This window comes from Anopheles bellator, chromosome 1 (assembly GCF_943735745.2).
Source record: "Anopheles bellator chromosome 1, idAnoBellAS_SP24_06.2, whole genome shotgun sequence".
In the NCBI taxonomy this organism is placed as follows: domain Eukaryota; kingdom Metazoa; phylum Arthropoda; class Insecta; order Diptera; family Culicidae; genus Anopheles; species Anopheles bellator.
Window position 1 is genome coordinate 38309602 of NC_071285.1, and position 16519 is coordinate 38326120.

General features: G+C 47.8%; 3 protein-coding genes and 2 non-coding genes across 5 annotated transcripts in view; 1 reads left to right on the top strand and 4 right to left on the bottom strand.

Annotated features, from left to right (window-relative positions):
* Positions 1 to 6729: 6729 nt before the first annotated feature.
* Positions 6730 to 6802, bottom strand: Trnav-cac (transfer RNA valine (anticodon CAC)). The gene has a single exon. It is a non-coding gene; the product is annotated as a tRNA-Val (tRNA).
* Positions 6803 to 7055: 253 nt separating this feature from the next.
* Trnav-aac (transfer RNA valine (anticodon AAC)) lies at positions 7056 to 7128 on the bottom strand. Its single transcript has one exon. It is a non-coding gene; the product is annotated as a tRNA-Val (tRNA).
* A 656-nt stretch (positions 7129 to 7784) lies between these two features.
* On the bottom strand, positions 7785 to 8716 carry LOC131215542 (probable voltage-dependent N-type calcium channel subunit alpha-1B). Its single transcript, XM_058209932.1, has 2 exons — positions 8699 to 8716; positions 7785 to 8402 (listed from the first exon to the last, which is right to left on the bottom strand). Exons 1-2 carry the CDS (start codon positions 8714 to 8716, stop codon positions 7785 to 7787), a joined length of 636 nt encoding a protein of 211 aa, XP_058065915.1.
* A 4567-nt stretch (positions 8717 to 13283) lies between these two features.
* Positions 13284 to 14720, top strand: LOC131215543 (uncharacterized). Its single transcript, XM_058209933.1, has 5 exons — positions 13284 to 13333; positions 13454 to 13588; positions 13657 to 13831; positions 13890 to 14092; positions 14279 to 14720. Exons 1-5 carry the CDS (start codon positions 13284 to 13286, stop codon positions 14718 to 14720), a joined length of 1005 nt encoding a protein of 334 aa, XP_058065916.1.
* Positions 14721 to 14917: 197 nt separating this feature from the next.
* The window catches only part of LOC131215544 (intraflagellar transport protein 88 homolog), a 2081-nt gene continuing 479 nt past the window's right edge, over positions 14918 to 16519 (bottom strand). The window contains exons 2-4 of the mRNA XM_058209934.1: positions 16164 to 16508; positions 15267 to 16095; positions 14918 to 15207 (exon numbers count right to left, since the gene is read on the bottom strand). Coding sequence (XP_058065917.1) covers positions 14918 to 15207; positions 15267 to 16095; positions 16164 to 16508 — 1464 coding nt within the window. The remainder of the gene's footprint in view (positions 15208 to 15266; positions 16096 to 16163; positions 16509 to 16519) is intronic.

Genomic DNA, 16519 nt, shown 5'->3' on the forward strand with positions numbered 1-16519 from the left:
CCATGTCCGTGAACGATTGGCCTTGGCCGGTGGTACCCCTCGAACGATCGTGCGATCAGGATTAGATTCTTCTCACAGCATCCGTCGCGGGTCGACAACACGGAATTTGTTGACCCCGAATTTTTTCTTACAAATCAGTATTTCGGGCAGTTTCCAATAGATCTCCCTAGATTAGTGAGTAGATACGGTGCAGCTTAAAAATCGGATACTTAATCAATTCAATTGTCGTTATTTTGACGATTTCGATTTCAAAACATACTATTGTTGAGGTTAGTTGCCATTGTGGAACAGGTTTTTTCAACTATTCGTAACCAGTTTCCTTTCGGATGGTTACTCTTAATTTTATTTTTTAATACCGAAGTCATGCTTGCAGTCTGTAACGTTACATAACGAACAGACTAACTTTAACAGAAAGTAATATGACCTACTCGAAACTGTCCAATTTGTTTTTTCGTTTGTTCAAATTGTTGCATACGATGGGTGCGAAACATTATTTCATCCCATCACAAATCGTCTACGCTTGAACCGAGCTCATAAAGTGACAGATATTTGATATCACCACCCGAATCACAGCACACGAAGTGCCCCCAGCGCCATAATTGTCCATTTAAAGTGCCTAATTACTCCATTCGCAGCTCGTTTCGGTGCATCGTTGCGCTACGAGAAATTCAACCGCGGGTCGTATTTTGCAAACACCGCACCGGGTGGTGTGGGCATCACCACGGAAATTAATGGCCGTTTAATGTGCGATCTGACAGTGCGATCACATCGTACGCCGGTGGGAGGGATGCTACCGAGACGAACTCTGCACGTGAAAATCGTGACTCATACTCACCTGTGCTGATCGTCGGAGTCTCATCGTCGGCTTCTACGCTGGCGCTGCAGCAATTCATCTGCAGCAACATGTGTGCGAAAGAGAGAGAGAGAGAGAGAGAGAGAGAGAGAGAGAGAGAGAGCTTGCACGTGCGTCTTGTGCGGTCACCAGAATCCGTAGCCCCTCCGCGTAGGAGCCTTTTGCCATCGTCCGTCTGCCCGACGAGTTGTGCAATCCAAGCATTTGCAAATGTACTCTAATATTTATTGCCTGTCCTTCGCGGTCGCGCCGATAAATGCCATATTAAAAGTTGGCAAGGAAAAGAAAACTGGAAAAATCGACTAGCGCGCCGGCGGTGAAGCTTTGCCCCCATTTGTCAGAAATTAAGTGACGCGAAAAGTGACAAAGTGAAGGTAATCAACAACAAAGTTGCTTCCCGGTGGTGTTTCGGTTTGGGCTCCATCGCTTCACCATCGTTCTCGTTTCGAGACGCTTACTAAATTAAATGATAATGAAGTGTCCTCGTATTTTCTTTTTCAAAACAAGCGGATCTGCTGCTGCAGTAAGAAAAGGTATTTTTCTAAATTAAAAATAATAAATATAATTTATTTGTACCACAATCAAACAACCTTCCAACAACCGATCTCGAGAGCTTGCAAATCGAGCCTGCCTTTCAAACGGATCCAAAGTCCAGCCCCGGATTGCCTCCAAACAAAAATAGAAGCGCTGTAGTCACATTGCGCACACCCTTACGATTGGCTAGGATTGCTCCGGCGCCTCGCTTTGTGGTGGTTTCTGCCAGCGACAGCGAAGATCCGGACCTCGGATTCTAATTACTGCGCAAACGAGCGCGAGCTCGCGAACGTGCACGCATCGTGCACTGGGCGGGCCAATCAAATCACGACCACGGCGGCCGTTCCCATACAACCGTGTGCTGTCGCAACCCACGAAACCCTGAAACATGTGTGTGTCCACCCAACATTAAAACCGCCCCGGCGCACCCGGACCGATCCTCTCTCGAGGCTCCCCAGCCGTCCCCAGTCGGTTCTCGGTGATGATCTATAATTTTCTATTTTATGACAATTCGAACGCCACACTCCGTTCGTCCGGCGGAGTCGAGCGGCCAAGAACGCCGCCGCCGCCGGCGACGGCAGACCGGTACACGGTGACGGTATGTTTCATTTTCATGTTTCGAAAAAGCCCCCCATTCATGGACGGCGGCTGCGGGGAGGCCAGCTTGACACACGCGTGCGCACGCTCACGGCAAAGAGGTCGCGCGGGCGGACATTGCATAATGCATCCGCGGGCTGCTGCAAGAAAGCTGCAATCCACGCGACGTCGGCCATTGCTCTCCGGCTCGACGGCGGCGCATGAAACGCAAAATGGGTCAGGTTACCATGTGTCCCCGCGCGCCCCCCGACACCCCGCTAGAGGGCAGTGGAGCAGCGAGTGTCACAAAGTCACCGGCGCAGCTGACGTTTCTTTTTCCTCTTCCCCGTTCGCCAGCTCTTCGCGGGTGACCCGAGCGAGCGGACAAGCGAGGAGCGCACGGTTGCCGAACGGCCAGCCAAACTCTCCGTGTCTCGGGCACCATCCGTGTGAGCCTTCGACCCGTCAGCAACTGGCAACTGTTGCAGCGACCGCCGCAGCAACCGCATGGCCGATGCAGCGAAAAATGCAGCCAACGGTCCCGCCGGGCACCGGCTGATCGAAATCAGGTTAATGAATCGGTAAATGGAAATCATTTCGATCCGATCTGAAGCGGCCGAGATCGCGCGCCGAACGGACGTAAATGGATGAGCGGTCCCCGCTCACAGTAACGATCATTTCACTCTGCTCTCTCAGAAGGCCACGGTTCGGTCTCGGTGGGCCCGGGGACGCCTTGCGTTCTTTGCGGGGTCAACCGACGGGCCGCGAACCGAAAACGGCATCGACTAATGGTCGTTAGCGGCGCGAGCTCACACCGCATCCACTTTGCGCTCGCGCGTCAGTTACGCGTCAACTACGCGGCGCGCGTACATCATCATCACCATCGTCATCGGGCAACAACGGCATCATCGTCGTTCACAAACGAACCGCCCCGAGATTCCATTGACCATTCGTAGCACCATCCTGGGCACCTCCACCACCACCACCGCCACCCGTTAGCCTTCGGTCGGTGCGGCCATTAGGCGGCGCTCGTCTTGCGCGTTCACACCACACGCAATGGTTCTCCGCCTAGGGTTTGTTGATTTGTACTGTCGAAACTTTCAGCTTCAGTTTGTTCTTTTCGATTTTATCTCCATTTTTTGAAGTTATTCTATCTTGCGATCAATTCATCTGTTTTTGCTACCTATTGACTGAGTTAATTCACTTTTGTAAAATTTTATATTGTTCCTCGCTCAACACAATGTTTGATTGTTTTCTTGTTAGTCGCTTTCGCTTTATGTTTTTAAATGTTTCTTAAATGTGTTGGATTCGCTTTCTTTACAAGAATCTCAGTTTGGGTATTGTTTCATATTTTGAATAGGTCTTCTAGGATTAGGTCTTCCAGGAATAGGATTATTACAGCTCCGTTTTGCTTCAACGCTTTAAAATTAATTTCTTAATTGTTTGTGATTTCTGTCCAAGTACTAATTATCGTTTCATTTTATTTAACTTCACTTAATCACTCATTAGAGATTCTTATCGGTTGATTGAAACGCAAATTTAATATCGGCGCGTTTTTTCCAATTTTTCCAGCCGTTTTTCCCACGAACTGTAACAGCTTATCCACTGCTGTGCCGAAAAAAAAGGGCACACTTTCTGTGACCAGTTTCCCATCGCACCCAAGAATTTCGAGTCTCCCAAAGGGACCGACCGAGGACCGGCATGCCGATGCTCATAGCTAGCATTCCGCGCGGGGTGTCGCCAGCCGGGCGCCCGAAGCCGCAGATCGATCAAAACCACAGTTTCCTACAGCCACCCGGCCCCGGTCGCCCGCTGCTGTTACATAACCGGTAACCTCCAGCAGCAGCAGCAGCATGGGTGCACGCACGCAATGTGCCTCGTAAACTGTGCGCCATTTAGTTCTGAACCCTGCTGAATCGCGGACAACCGCAGGCCCGGGGTGGACCGCCTGGCACCGTTCTTCGCGCAGGGTTTGGTCCCGTTTCGAGGCCCAAAACCAGTTCGCGGTACCAGTACCTAACAATCGAGGCCCGGCCGAGCTGCCATTTGCGGAGGATTAGTACCACGGAACGCGAATCGCGGTGAAGTTGCGTTTGTCGCTAATTTTGACCGCACTTCTCGGCCACGAACCTGGGCCACCCGAAGATCACGCAAACGCCGTGCACCGGGCGACGACTTTTACTAATCACATTACGGAGGAAAAGTGGTTGTGCGGCGCAAAATACTGCACCCCGGCAACGAACGAGGACGTTCGGGCGGATTTTGCTCTAATTAAGTCATAATAAATCAACTCGAGCCCCGGGGGCCGCGGACTTGGCCAAAGTCTCGATTTCATCTCGATTTGGGATTAGCGTAGGTTTCCTAAGCCGATTCATTAGTTTAGCGACTAACAGGCTCAGAGGATCATCGATGGTTTTAAACAACACCTCGTTCAGCAAATGTTTGCTACTTAATTTACAGCTTCTCTTCATTCATTTATTGAACCTAGGTAGCATAATATTGACAATTTGCATGATGGGTTTAGCGATCACTTTAGCGATTAGCGAAAGGAATGCAAATATTTCAACGAAATAGTTCACTTATGTTTGATTAATCGTTTTTCGATTTTACATAATAAATCAGATCTTCCGCGTTCTGGCAGTTCCATTACGAAAGAACACACCGGGTACCAAGCTCGCTTTCTCCCAGTACCTGAAACACAGGCGTGCGGTGTACTGTGGCTTCCACAAGCAATAGCGGTAGTCCCACGTGTAGTCACGCTCGTGAGCATTCATCGTCAGCCGATCACTCGCGGGTCGCACGTCTATTCCGGACGATATTGCTCAATCAGCTCCCAGGTCCTATATTTCTCGCTCCAGCTCTCTCTCTCTTTCAGCCTTTCGCTCCATTTTGTTTCTCTGTCGTTCGTTGATGAACGCGAAACGCCTGGTCCCTTAAATCATGTGCCAAGGTGGCCGTTGATTATAGGGTCCGGCAAAGGCATAGATTTGCCGCAGTCCTCGTTTTATGCCGGCCACTAGGTCAGACGGGCTTTACTTTTATCGATTACCGGGCCGGCATAAGTAAAGTCTACAGAAACTAATCACAATTGCCAACTAACGAAAACCGTCTTTGATTATAAATTATGAAATTCTATGGGGCACCAGAATCAACCGTTTTATTCCGCTAGAGTGGAAAAGAAAAACTAGTGAGCAAAACTATTCAGATGCACAAACGGATAATGTGTGATTCACTTACTAAAGCGATAAAAAATTGGCCTATTACAAGAACCCCTCAATTATTGGTCTTCCATTTTTGTCGAATCTTTTTTGCGACCCAATCGATTGCAGCTGAAGAAAACCCGGCATCCACTATGACCAGGGGTCGATACGTTGTGTCTTACGAAATACTAATAAGCAGCCCGTCAAACACTAATTACTACCTTATTCGTCGTCCGATGCGCGGTCAGCAGTATTTGCGAATTCAGTGCCTATGCCCTCGATGAATGCTTCAACGCGGTTACCCTTTGGTGCCAATAATTGTGACACGCCAAAATGGCCATCCTACCGCAGCATAGTGACGCTGGAGCTTTGTGCTCTGCCTAATTGAAGCGTTTACTCAGTTATATCACTGTTTTATAATTTCACAAAAAACGTTTGGAATATATTTATTGTTTTCGGTAGTATTCTTCCAAAATACACCATTCTTAATCAATTCAAAACGCAAGCTAACATAACATCCCTTTGCATACATCTGAGATCAAACATAAATTAATTACCCTACAACGAGACGGATGGAATGGAGCAAAAAGTGACGATTAAAATTCTTGTTCAAAAATTTCGAACACACCTAACAACCAATCCGGCTGTTAATTAGCGCTTTGCCTCTCATTAGCCCGACAATTTCATTTGCCCATCGAGACTCATACAGCGCGCATTGCTCATTTAAGGCGCCTGTCAGCGGATCGGGAGAGTTGCTGAAAGCCTTTTTCGCAGTCGATCGGTTGCTGATTAAAGCTCATTTGATTAGCTAGCGAGTGAATTTACCCAACAATTTTCCTGAAATGGATGGCAAATCTACACCGGAGATCAAATGGTGATAATGCGTTCCTTTGCCTGCAACTTCGGTAAGTTGCAGAGACAACGCGGGAAGTGTTATAAATCTGTGTGTGCGTGTATAAGTGTATTAGCTGCCATTAATATTTCGATGTAATTATTAAGAACTAATATTTGGAAATTTTCAATATCTAATAAACACTAGTGCGAACCTCTGGACTTTCTGTTCGAAGTAGTATACGTACGCAGAACTGCAGACGAAAGCTAAATCACATACATTTAGGCGCTCGATTTGCTACTCTTGGCTCTCGGTTGTGGATTCCATAAAAGTGTGATTATAAACTAAAAAACTTGGATTATGTTTACACCGACATCGAATAAAGATTAAAATGAGTCCGGATCCGAATTTAAGGATTTTAAGGATTGTAAAGGATCCAGCCCATTTCTAGAGGTAAACCGAGAATAGTACAATTTCTATTGTCTAGGTCCATTGTTTCGCAGTAGTAACTACTCCAGGAAGACTCCAGGGAATGATTGCACTATTAGTATCGAATTTTGCCAATGAACGTTTCTGTCTCAGTTATTTGAATTTTATAGAATCTTGCATGCTATAAATACAACCATAAAATGCATAAAAATCGTTTCTCGTCAACTGAAAGACGGTTGTGCTTTGTCAGCGTTCATTGTTATTACAACGATCACGTGACAAAATAGAATCACAATCAAATAATCTGTTTCCGCCCGGGATCGAACCGGGGACCTTCCGCGTGTGAAGCGGACGTGATCACCACTACACTACGGAAACGCCTATTGTTTTATAAATTTTGATCTTGTCAAAAAAAAGATACTCTATTGGCATGTCATTCTCTTTAGAAAATTACGAAACAGTGTTTTATCTGGGTTCATGTATTGTTAATTTGCTGGATTGCCTAACTGCCAGATGTTCAATAGTAAAATACAAAATTATCATCATATGAAACACACAAGAAGTATTTCTTCTGTTAGTTTTACATGAGGTTCAACCGATCGTCATACAAAATAGAAACAATAGTAAAATTTGTTTCCGCCCGGGATCGAACCGGGGGCCTTCCGCGTGTTAGGCGGATGTGATAACCACTACACCACGAAAACGTCTATTGGTTTTGAAACTTTAATTTTGTTTCATTTTGTCATTATTGGCCAAATTTTCCGTATTGTGCAAATGTTCTTTTCGCAACTTTCAAGTTGTCTCTGACCAGTGAACCACGAATGGTAAACGCAACGATAAACTGTATCGTCTTGATCGTGATCTGCTTCGTGCTACGGAGGAATATTTGCACATCCAGAATTTCTTTCCATAAACTGCAATTCAACAGCTAGCAAATTGTTTGGTTTTAAAATTCAACTACCCTGCGGTAGATTTTGTTTTATGTTGACTTCGTTTTTTGTTTCGTTTTTGGAAGAACCTTCCTTTGGTTTTATAAGAGTCTACTAAACTAGTTAACATTTTCTTTTGCAGAACAGGCAGAGCGAATAGAATAGTCAACTAATCGCACACAACACCGCGCTGAAATCGAGACATTGTAGAACAATTGGGATGTCGAAACCACTTGGGCAGTGTGTGTTGGTGTGTTGGTGTTTGGGAAAGGATGCTACTAGTTTAAGCAAGTGAAAACATTAAAACTGCATCGTTGAAAACAGGAACATCGATCTGACTTATGCTCGGCTGTCACTTAAGGAAGCAGCACTTCAGTTCTAAACCGACCCGGCCCTGGAGGCCATCGATCGGGTTTCCTATAGGACCCTCCCTAATGGTGGTAGTACTGCTCATGCTCGCCCTCTTCACCACCGTAGGATGCACCGCCCTCGGCCCCACCGTAGGACGATTCACCGCCGTAGGTCTGCTGCTCGGCGCCACCGTACGCCTTGTGCTCGTCCTGCTGGTGGTGGAGGTGCTGGTGATGGAACTGGTGCTGGTGGTGGTGCTGAGCTCCGGCGTTCTGGGACGCTTCGTGCGCCAGCTTGGCGAGCTCCTCCTCGTGCAGGGGTTTTCCATCGATCAACACTTCAGCCTGGAACCCGTCGTGCTTGTTCGAGCTGTACTTGACCGTGCGCAGCTTTCCGTCCGGCTGGTGCAGGCTGTACTCGCCGTGCAGCTCGTCCTCGTGGCGGTGCTCCTTGCGGCTCTGCGACACCTTGCTCTTCGGGTCCTCGACACCGTACTCGAAGAGATAGTCCGGCTTGGCGACGTAGTCAATCGCGTGCCCGTGTCCGTGCTTGTCCTCGACGTGGACCTCGTGCGCCGGCCCACTGACCGGGCCACTGAACTTGGCGTACGAGTAACCGACATCGTGCTGCTGGTGGTGCTCCTCCTCGCCGCCGTACTCTGCGGCCGCCAGTGACAGCAACGCCAGACAGGCGACGGTCTGCAAATTCCACGAGGGATTAGAAGAAAGGACGACAGTGCAGTCAGTTCACAGGCGCAACACCGCTTTATGCAATCACCCATCCCAGATGATGACCCTCAGACCCACTGGACTGCTGCCTATTTTTTTTTGCACATCATCACGTCACGCCAATCTTTCCGCATCTTCATTTTCCACACTTTCACCCTCTGTACAGCGGCACGTCACTCACAGCATCACCTGCGACATTCATCCGCACGCCGCCGTTACGTAAAACAAATGGACCACTCCGCTAACGACAGCACACGAAAACCCACCTTGAACAGGAAAGCCATTGTTTCGTAGCTGGCGATAGTGCTTCCCGAGCCGCAAGCGCAAAGGACCGTTGCTGGAGAGCGATGGATTCGGGCGAACAAGTAAACCACAACGATCGGCCACAGACAAGCACACTGGGACCTACAGCTGACTATTGTTTCGCATTCGATGGAAAACGCTCGACTGTGCCATTGCCGGTGGCGAACTACAATATTTATACCCCAAACCCGGAGCCGAAGAAGCCCGCGCTCCCGCGGGGAACCGTCGGGCGCGTTCCGTCGGGGCCCCCGGCCCATCGGATAGGGCAGCCACCGGCGATGCAACCGAAAATACCTCGTTTTCGCACCCGAAACCGAAACAAAAAACCAAGAAGCCCCAAAGCGGTCGGTCGGTGTGCGAGAGACTTGCGCGGCGAATCGCAGGCGACGAACCTCCCACCAGACCTGGACCGAGACAGTTATTCGGTGAAACACGAAAAAAGTCATAAATAAAGTGAACCAACAGAGAAAAAAAGTCGTTATTTAAGAAAAGCCACAGGAAAAGGGCCCCGGACGGTGGGCGGCGAGACGGCGTAAAAGTTTGATTATTTAATGTGGAAAAGCGTAGGGAAAATTGAAGGTAGCGCGGTGTGGCGCTCACCGCATGTGCATGTGCCGCGCCGGCGAAGACGGTGCCGGCCCGACGCATGTAAGCGTTAAGCACAATGTAGGCTGAAAAAGGCGACGCCGCCACCGCCGGCGGCCAGGGAAATGACGGTGGCGTGCACAGAAAGAAAGCACAAGGCGATCGCCATTGATTAACGTCGCTCGGCTGGCGAAAAGACAAAAAGGTTAACAAAGAAAATAGAAGAAAAAACCAACGCCCATTATAATATCGATCAAAACTGCTGCGATCGTCGGCTGTGATCGGGAGGGTGATGATCGGTTGATAACGAAAAGCACCGAAAATCAATCAACGCGAGACCCACTTGTCTCTTTCTATGGCATCAATGGGTATTTGGGTGTTTCTTGGGGTTCAATCATTTGGTCTGAATTCATTCGCGTTTTAATCTGCTTTCTATCCAAAGATCAGATTGCGATCAATATTTGATAGAAGTAAGCATCAAATTTTCATCAGCATTCGGTTGTTTTCGATTAGTTTAAAACTGACGCAACGGACTAAATACAACTCTGTTAACCATTTTCACCCACCAACAGTCATTTATTTTTTTCAAATATTATCCTTCAAAGGCAAAACGTTGGGAACAGAGTATTCAAGTCGTACTAAAAGGGGCATAATGTTGAGTATTGTGCTATGAACGCAACGCTTACCGGAAAAGCTTAGCACTGTGTGTCTTTCGATTTTTTACCAGCCTTCAAAGCTGCTTCAGCATGTTTGCTGATTTTCCTTGCTGGCGCATAACCGCCTTGCCACCTTTTATGGGCACTACAAAATCTAATGCCCGCGATAGCCATCTTCACCGTGCAAACGCAGCATAACAATCGCTTTAGAAAATGGCAACCGGTGCTGCATTGTGCGCTGCCCATCTTCCCAGCATAGCCCGCTTGCCGTGACACCGGAAGCAGTGTGAACGGCCAGAGCTTCGTTGCGCAAATGCGAATAATTATCGGTGCAATTAGTAGCGCAAACTTGACTAATATTAATTATCAATTGCCATCAACTGGACAATGTACCCGCGGCGATGATCGCGCATCGCGAATCGCTGCAGTTATGCTCCGGCGTCCACCGGATCGCTGCGTTTCGGAAACGTGTGCATGTTTCCCGGGCACCGGCCAGTTTCTTGGCCGGCCGGTAATGAACCGGCGGGTGTAAAACTTTACGGCCCATTCGGTGGGATAGTTTTGCATCGGTTAGTGTTTTTCTGCACCGCCTTCCGCATGGCTAACATTGTCGCTCGTTAAAATAAAATGTAACTGCAACGGGAAGTAGCCCGTGGATCAATCAAACTTTCAAATCGAAGACGCAAAGACACGCTTCCATTGCGATGCTTTCTTGCGATGGTGAAGCACCTGCCAAGACTCGTATCACTGTCAGGCATTTCAAAATATTTTCATAGCACACGTTTTGGTCAATGTTCATTGTCTATCGCTTTCGGTTTATCTTTACTTTTGTACAAAATGGAGCAACGAACTATTTCTCAAGCCATGGCAAACCTTCGTCACAGTACTATGCAATCAGTATGTTTTACTAATGCTCCGGGGGAATGAGCCGCGCCAGAACCGAAACCGCGGTGTCAACTCGCGAAACATGCTCAATTACACCGAACCAGTCAACAGGAACACCAGGGCCGGCGCCTTACCGCGGGAACCAATCGATCAAGCGACATAACCACGCAGCATTTCGTCGGCTATTGCGTTGCTTATGCTCACCGACAAAAGCCATGGAGCACTGGAACACGCAACGGGGCTGGCGTTCCAGGGAAGCAACGGCAGCAAAGCAATTAATTGTGCATCGAACGGTGCTTGTGCAATGACACCGTTCTTTGCGTTGATTTGTAATTTGCGATTTTCCCGGCGCACGGCAGCACCCGCAGCCGCAGCTTTCGGGATAATTTAATTTGGCTTTGGGTTAGCGCCACCATTTTCCTGGCGTGCGAAATTAAGTAGATATCGAAAATTTCCTTCTTTCGCTACCTACCTCGATTCGTCAATGCTTCCCTTTTCCTTTCGTCCCAGGTCAATCAGAAGACCGGCGGCGCTTGTGGGGAATGGGAGAGAAAATTCAATTAGAAAATCGGCCAAGTTTCAAATTTTCATTACTTCAATTTTCGAACACTTGCGGCACACTGACAGCAAACATGAATCCAAGTGATAGTAACCAAAATGCCCTAGCCCATCCGTATCCCGCAAACCTCACGTGAAGATCGAGTGCTCGGTAGTGTATAAGGTTACAAAAGAGCGGTGCCGCTGGCCGTGTCCACGCCAGCGAAGGGAAATTGATTTCTATCGATCTGGAGCACATCCAACGAACCCGGCCGGCGGATCAGCGACGTCAGTTTCTCAATCATTTTCCTTCACTGTGCGCGGGACCGTGCCACAGTTTCGTGAGATTTTATCGAACGGCGCAGACGGCGTGAAAAGAGCGAACCTGCAAATCACGCCCGGCGCCCGGGAGGGCCGCTAATGTGGCGGATGTTTTGGCACGGCTTGCAAAAGCTTCATCATGCTTCACTCGGATGATCATTCCAGTGAATGCCGTCAATCTTGGCTCCGATTTCGATCGTCACTGCTTGCGTAATCGATGCGTTTTTTCTGTTGTTTTCTTTCGTGTCGTGTTTTTAACAATTTTCCATTTCACTTTCTGGCGGCGGTGCGTCAGGGTGCCGGCATTTTCGACTTGCGCGCAGTTAGCAGACCCAGACTGATGGGCCGACAGACTAGCCGGTTCTCCTAACGTCGGTCGTGCGCCACGATTGTTGTTGCGCACCGAGTCGAAGCATAAAACCGCAATGGCGGTGGCGCATCGACTGCCGGACGGCCTTCCCTTTGCTCCAAATTGTTGCATTATTAATTTTAATAAACAGAATACAAACCCACCACGTGGCCTGGGCGAAGGCCTGCTTAGGGCCGGCGCATTGGTCAAGGTGAAAAATCGGGTACGTGCGGATGGATAATTGAACTCGGTTTCGGTAAATTAACATCGCCCGTGTATAAAAGGCGAACAACATGTGAACATCACGAATTGCGTTACGTCGCACGCCGCCGGGGAGCATAGCGCAGAGAATCGAGACGGTTTTGAAATAATTGCCATCTACTACATGTTTTTTTGGCAACCCTTTGGGCGAATGCGCCGTTTCGAAGGGAGCTTTCCGGAAGGAACGGACCGCTCTAAGTAAGGCTGATTGATAGATTTGTAACGAGTGGAAACAAAGTGTCGAGTTCGGTTTTACGCACAATTAGGGGCAACAATGCGATAGTTTTAGTAACACTTTTAAAAGCTTCCAACATCAAGCACAGTTCGGCTCACTCATCGCCTATTTGCTGTCATCATCATTTGGAATAATGACGCTCATTCAACTTGCTCAGGTCAGCCAAAACCAAAAGTTTCTCTGAGAGTTCGCAATAAGTATAGCACTAAAGGTATATTTGCGTTTTCACTGTAGTCTATAATGTGGTTATTTAGTACACATTATTAATAAAACGGATTAGAGCACCACGATTGATGCACTGCCAAAATATTTATGGATCTACTGAGGAGCCACATGATGTTTAGTATTGAAGGTACTAAATGAAACACTTCTGCATTTGTGCGTAAAAGATCGAATTTTTAGCCGAACCACCGATGACACGAAACGGTTTTTCTGAACCGTTTCAAATATGCCACAGGTGATCCAACCTAATAATTTTGACAGCCAACCATAGTTGTCAAAATTGTTTTGACATTTCGCCCTCCGAAACACCGAAACCGAAAAGATCAACGATTCAACAAACAAACACTGGACTCGTAAAAGTAAAAAGTAAAAAGCAACCTCAGACGTTGCAGGAGGTTTGAAAAGTGAAAAACATTAACAACATTGTCTCGATGTCGGCAGAACCACCGCAGAAAAAGAATAAGTCAGTGGACAGTTGCAGCCAGAATCGGGCCAGAATGGAGGCGTTCGAAAAGCTACGGGTAGTACTCGGGCGTCACTATTTCAGGTTTGGTCAAGAATGTTCTGCATTTGCTCGAACAATACATCCACCAGAAGTAGCCGGTTGAGCGAAAAAACGTGGAGTCCGGCACGATGATCCTGCAGCTGACATTTGCGCCACCTACAGTGCGTGGTACTTGAATAATCAGCAAAAGTACAACATCGATCTGCTGCCTCGCGAGGATCGATTTAGGCGACTGTTCATGGTACTTCAGCTGTTGGTAAAGATTTTGGAAATGGACCTAGCTATGTGGATTTTGCCGTAAGGAGTGCGACCTCCTGTTTCCCATCTACAGTAAAGCTGAAATCAGTGCCATATTTTATCTGCAGCAACCCATTGAAAGCACGCCAAAAATTCTGCCACGCGTCACACTGTCCGTTGGTAGCGCAGCTGGTCTGGAACGGGAACACGGGCAGTGTCAACCTGTTTGTTCGAAAGCTTTTCCAAATGTTCGTTAACATAACCGCATTGGAGTATCCTGATGAAGACATTGTTGTCCTAGCGGTACAAAATGAATTCGCCGGATTTTTGCCAACATCTTCAGCATCCTTTCTGTTTCCAGCGTTTGTTGAACCTCGTGATGGTGGCGGTTAACGTGAGTGAGTTTCAACACAACGACGGTATGATTCAGTATCCTTGCTTGAAGAAAAACAGTAACTACTTCGCAAAGCAGCTGTGGAGCACGATAGAATCGTCTGCGTACTACAGCGTGCGTCTCTGTCTCAACACGATCCGCCTCGTTCGTGCACCGTTCCTGAAACTATCGCTCACGGAACACCTTATCTGAAAGCTTCAAGGGCCTAGTCACCCAATGAACGTTCAAGGTTTCTTTCAACATCTCCTCGACCGTAACTGGGAAGAGTGTGGCGATGAAGTGCCGAGTGACGGTTCCTCATCGAGCGATAGTACCGCGTACCCTGTGTTTGATCACCACAAAAAACGAACGAGAAGCAGTGAAATCAGTAGCCAGCAGTACGTTGACCTGCTGTACAGTGGGTTCCGGGCATACTGCGATATGTATCAGATTGCGAGTTACTTCCTGGAGCTAACGGTGAAACCGTACCAACATTCCGAAAGCTACGAGCCACCATCACCGAGCAAAGCAGCATCTTCACATTCGACAGGCGGTTCGTCTCGAACTCAGATTGAATGCGTTCCCGGTGACACGCGCATCGTGACACGGCAGAATATCAACGAAAAAATTATATTTCATGAGGTGGAAGTAAACGAGGAACTGCTGCTGGCATACCGAGAGGACATCAAACACACTCTGTTGATCGTGCAGCAACTCAAGAAATTGAAAACAGCAAAAGAAAGAAGGCTTTTTCACAATTGGATCAACTACCTGTCGAGAGTGGATGCCTCGCTTTATGATGTGGATCCCAGTGAGTGATTTCTTCCTTGAATCCTTATTTTATCTTTATTTGTTTATTTATCCTTATCTTTATCATCTTCATTTTTATACTATTTCCATGTGGGTTGTTGTTTGATAAAGATATTGATGTTCACACCATTGAAAAATTAAAAATCTTAGAAAAACGTCACTTACGTGGAGAAGGAAATCAAAATATTAAGCAGCGACATCATCCTTCAGACTGGCAACAGATCGTAGGTGTTTATCTCTTCATCCGATTCGTCTTCAAACGTAAGATTCCGGCGAACGCCGGTTCGCGGTCGCTCTTGTGGTGGTCCCAATGGATCTCCGTAAGTGTACGCAGCCTGCGCAAAATTATTACTATAGTCAGGTGATACGTCGGCACTTTTACCGGTCTGGCCTGTGCTGTGATGTCCGGAAGCCGTTCCAGGAGCTTGATATCCTTCGTGAGACGCAGTTACTGCTGCACGCGCACTACTGTACTCTCCGCTGGAGAGGCGAGAGTCTAGAAAGAAAACACAATGGTTAACATTTAATTTACTCAAAGCTGATACGGTTACTAACTGCTGCTTGTTGGTGGCCGGCCATTGCCGATGCGCTGCCGAACTTCCTTCTGCTTTTCCAGCTTTTGCAACTCACTGGCGAACTTTTCGTATGCCTCACTGTTCCCCTGCGATTGTGTCAGATGCATGAGCGCCCGCAAGCAGTCTGTATTTTCAGGATAGTGCTCGTGGATCATTCGGAAGAGGTTCATCGATTTCTGTTGATTTCCGATGCGACGATAACAGCCGGCAATACGCAACAGATAGTACGGATCCTGTGGGTTGCGAAGGACCGCCTTTTCGTAGAAGCCGATCGCTTTCTCGACCACCTGTAGTTCGATGTAGTGCGAACAGAGCCAGTTGATGACGCTGGACTCAATTGGATAGATGCGGTACGACTCGTGATGGTAATGGTACGCCTGTTGCCGCTCGCCATCCTTTTCGTACAGCTCTCCGATGCGTTGGATAATTTTGTGATCCTGTTGCGCCAGACTGAGCAGCTGGAGGTAGTACTCGAGGGCCGTACTCACGTCACCCAGCAAGTCATATTGTTGGGCGATCTGATACAAAACCTCCGGGTGTTGCTCGTGCCCAAGGCTGGAAATGATTTTCCGAAAGTACAGCAGTGCTGTGTTGTGGTCGGCCAGCTTCTTAAAGATCAATCCCATATTGTACAGGGCCTCAAACGAGGTCGAATCGATGTCCAGCGCGCTGGTAAACATCAGCTTGGCCGATTCGTAATCATTTTTCAGCATGAAGCAAACACCACTGTTGATGAAGGCCGCCGGGCAGTAGCTGTCGATCTTTTTTGCCGCCTCGGCATATGTTTCTGCGGCCGCAACGTCCTTTTTCTACAACAACACGTGCAGGTAGATATTTGCTGACCCCGCAAAATACAAACCAGTTCTCCGGTACTCACCAAAATGTAAATGAAACTTAAATTTATGGCCGCATTGATGGCAATGTTGGACTCTTTCTTTTCGAAGTATTTCAGCGTGTCAATGGCCTGTTGAAAGTCGTCCTGCTTCAAATAGATTACGGCCTTCTTCAGCTCCAAATCGGTTGCCAGCGTAGAAAAGTATGAGTTTTTAATCGTTTCCACACACCAGCTGTACCCATCGTTGAAGTAGTCGTCAATGATGGTCGAAATTAGATTTGCTGAGATCAGAATGTTCTTCTCTGCCAGCTGGCGCAGCTTCCGCTCGTAGTTGTGCAACTCATCCGATTTGATCAGCTCGTTGATGTACTCGTACGACGCATTAGACTGACGGGGGA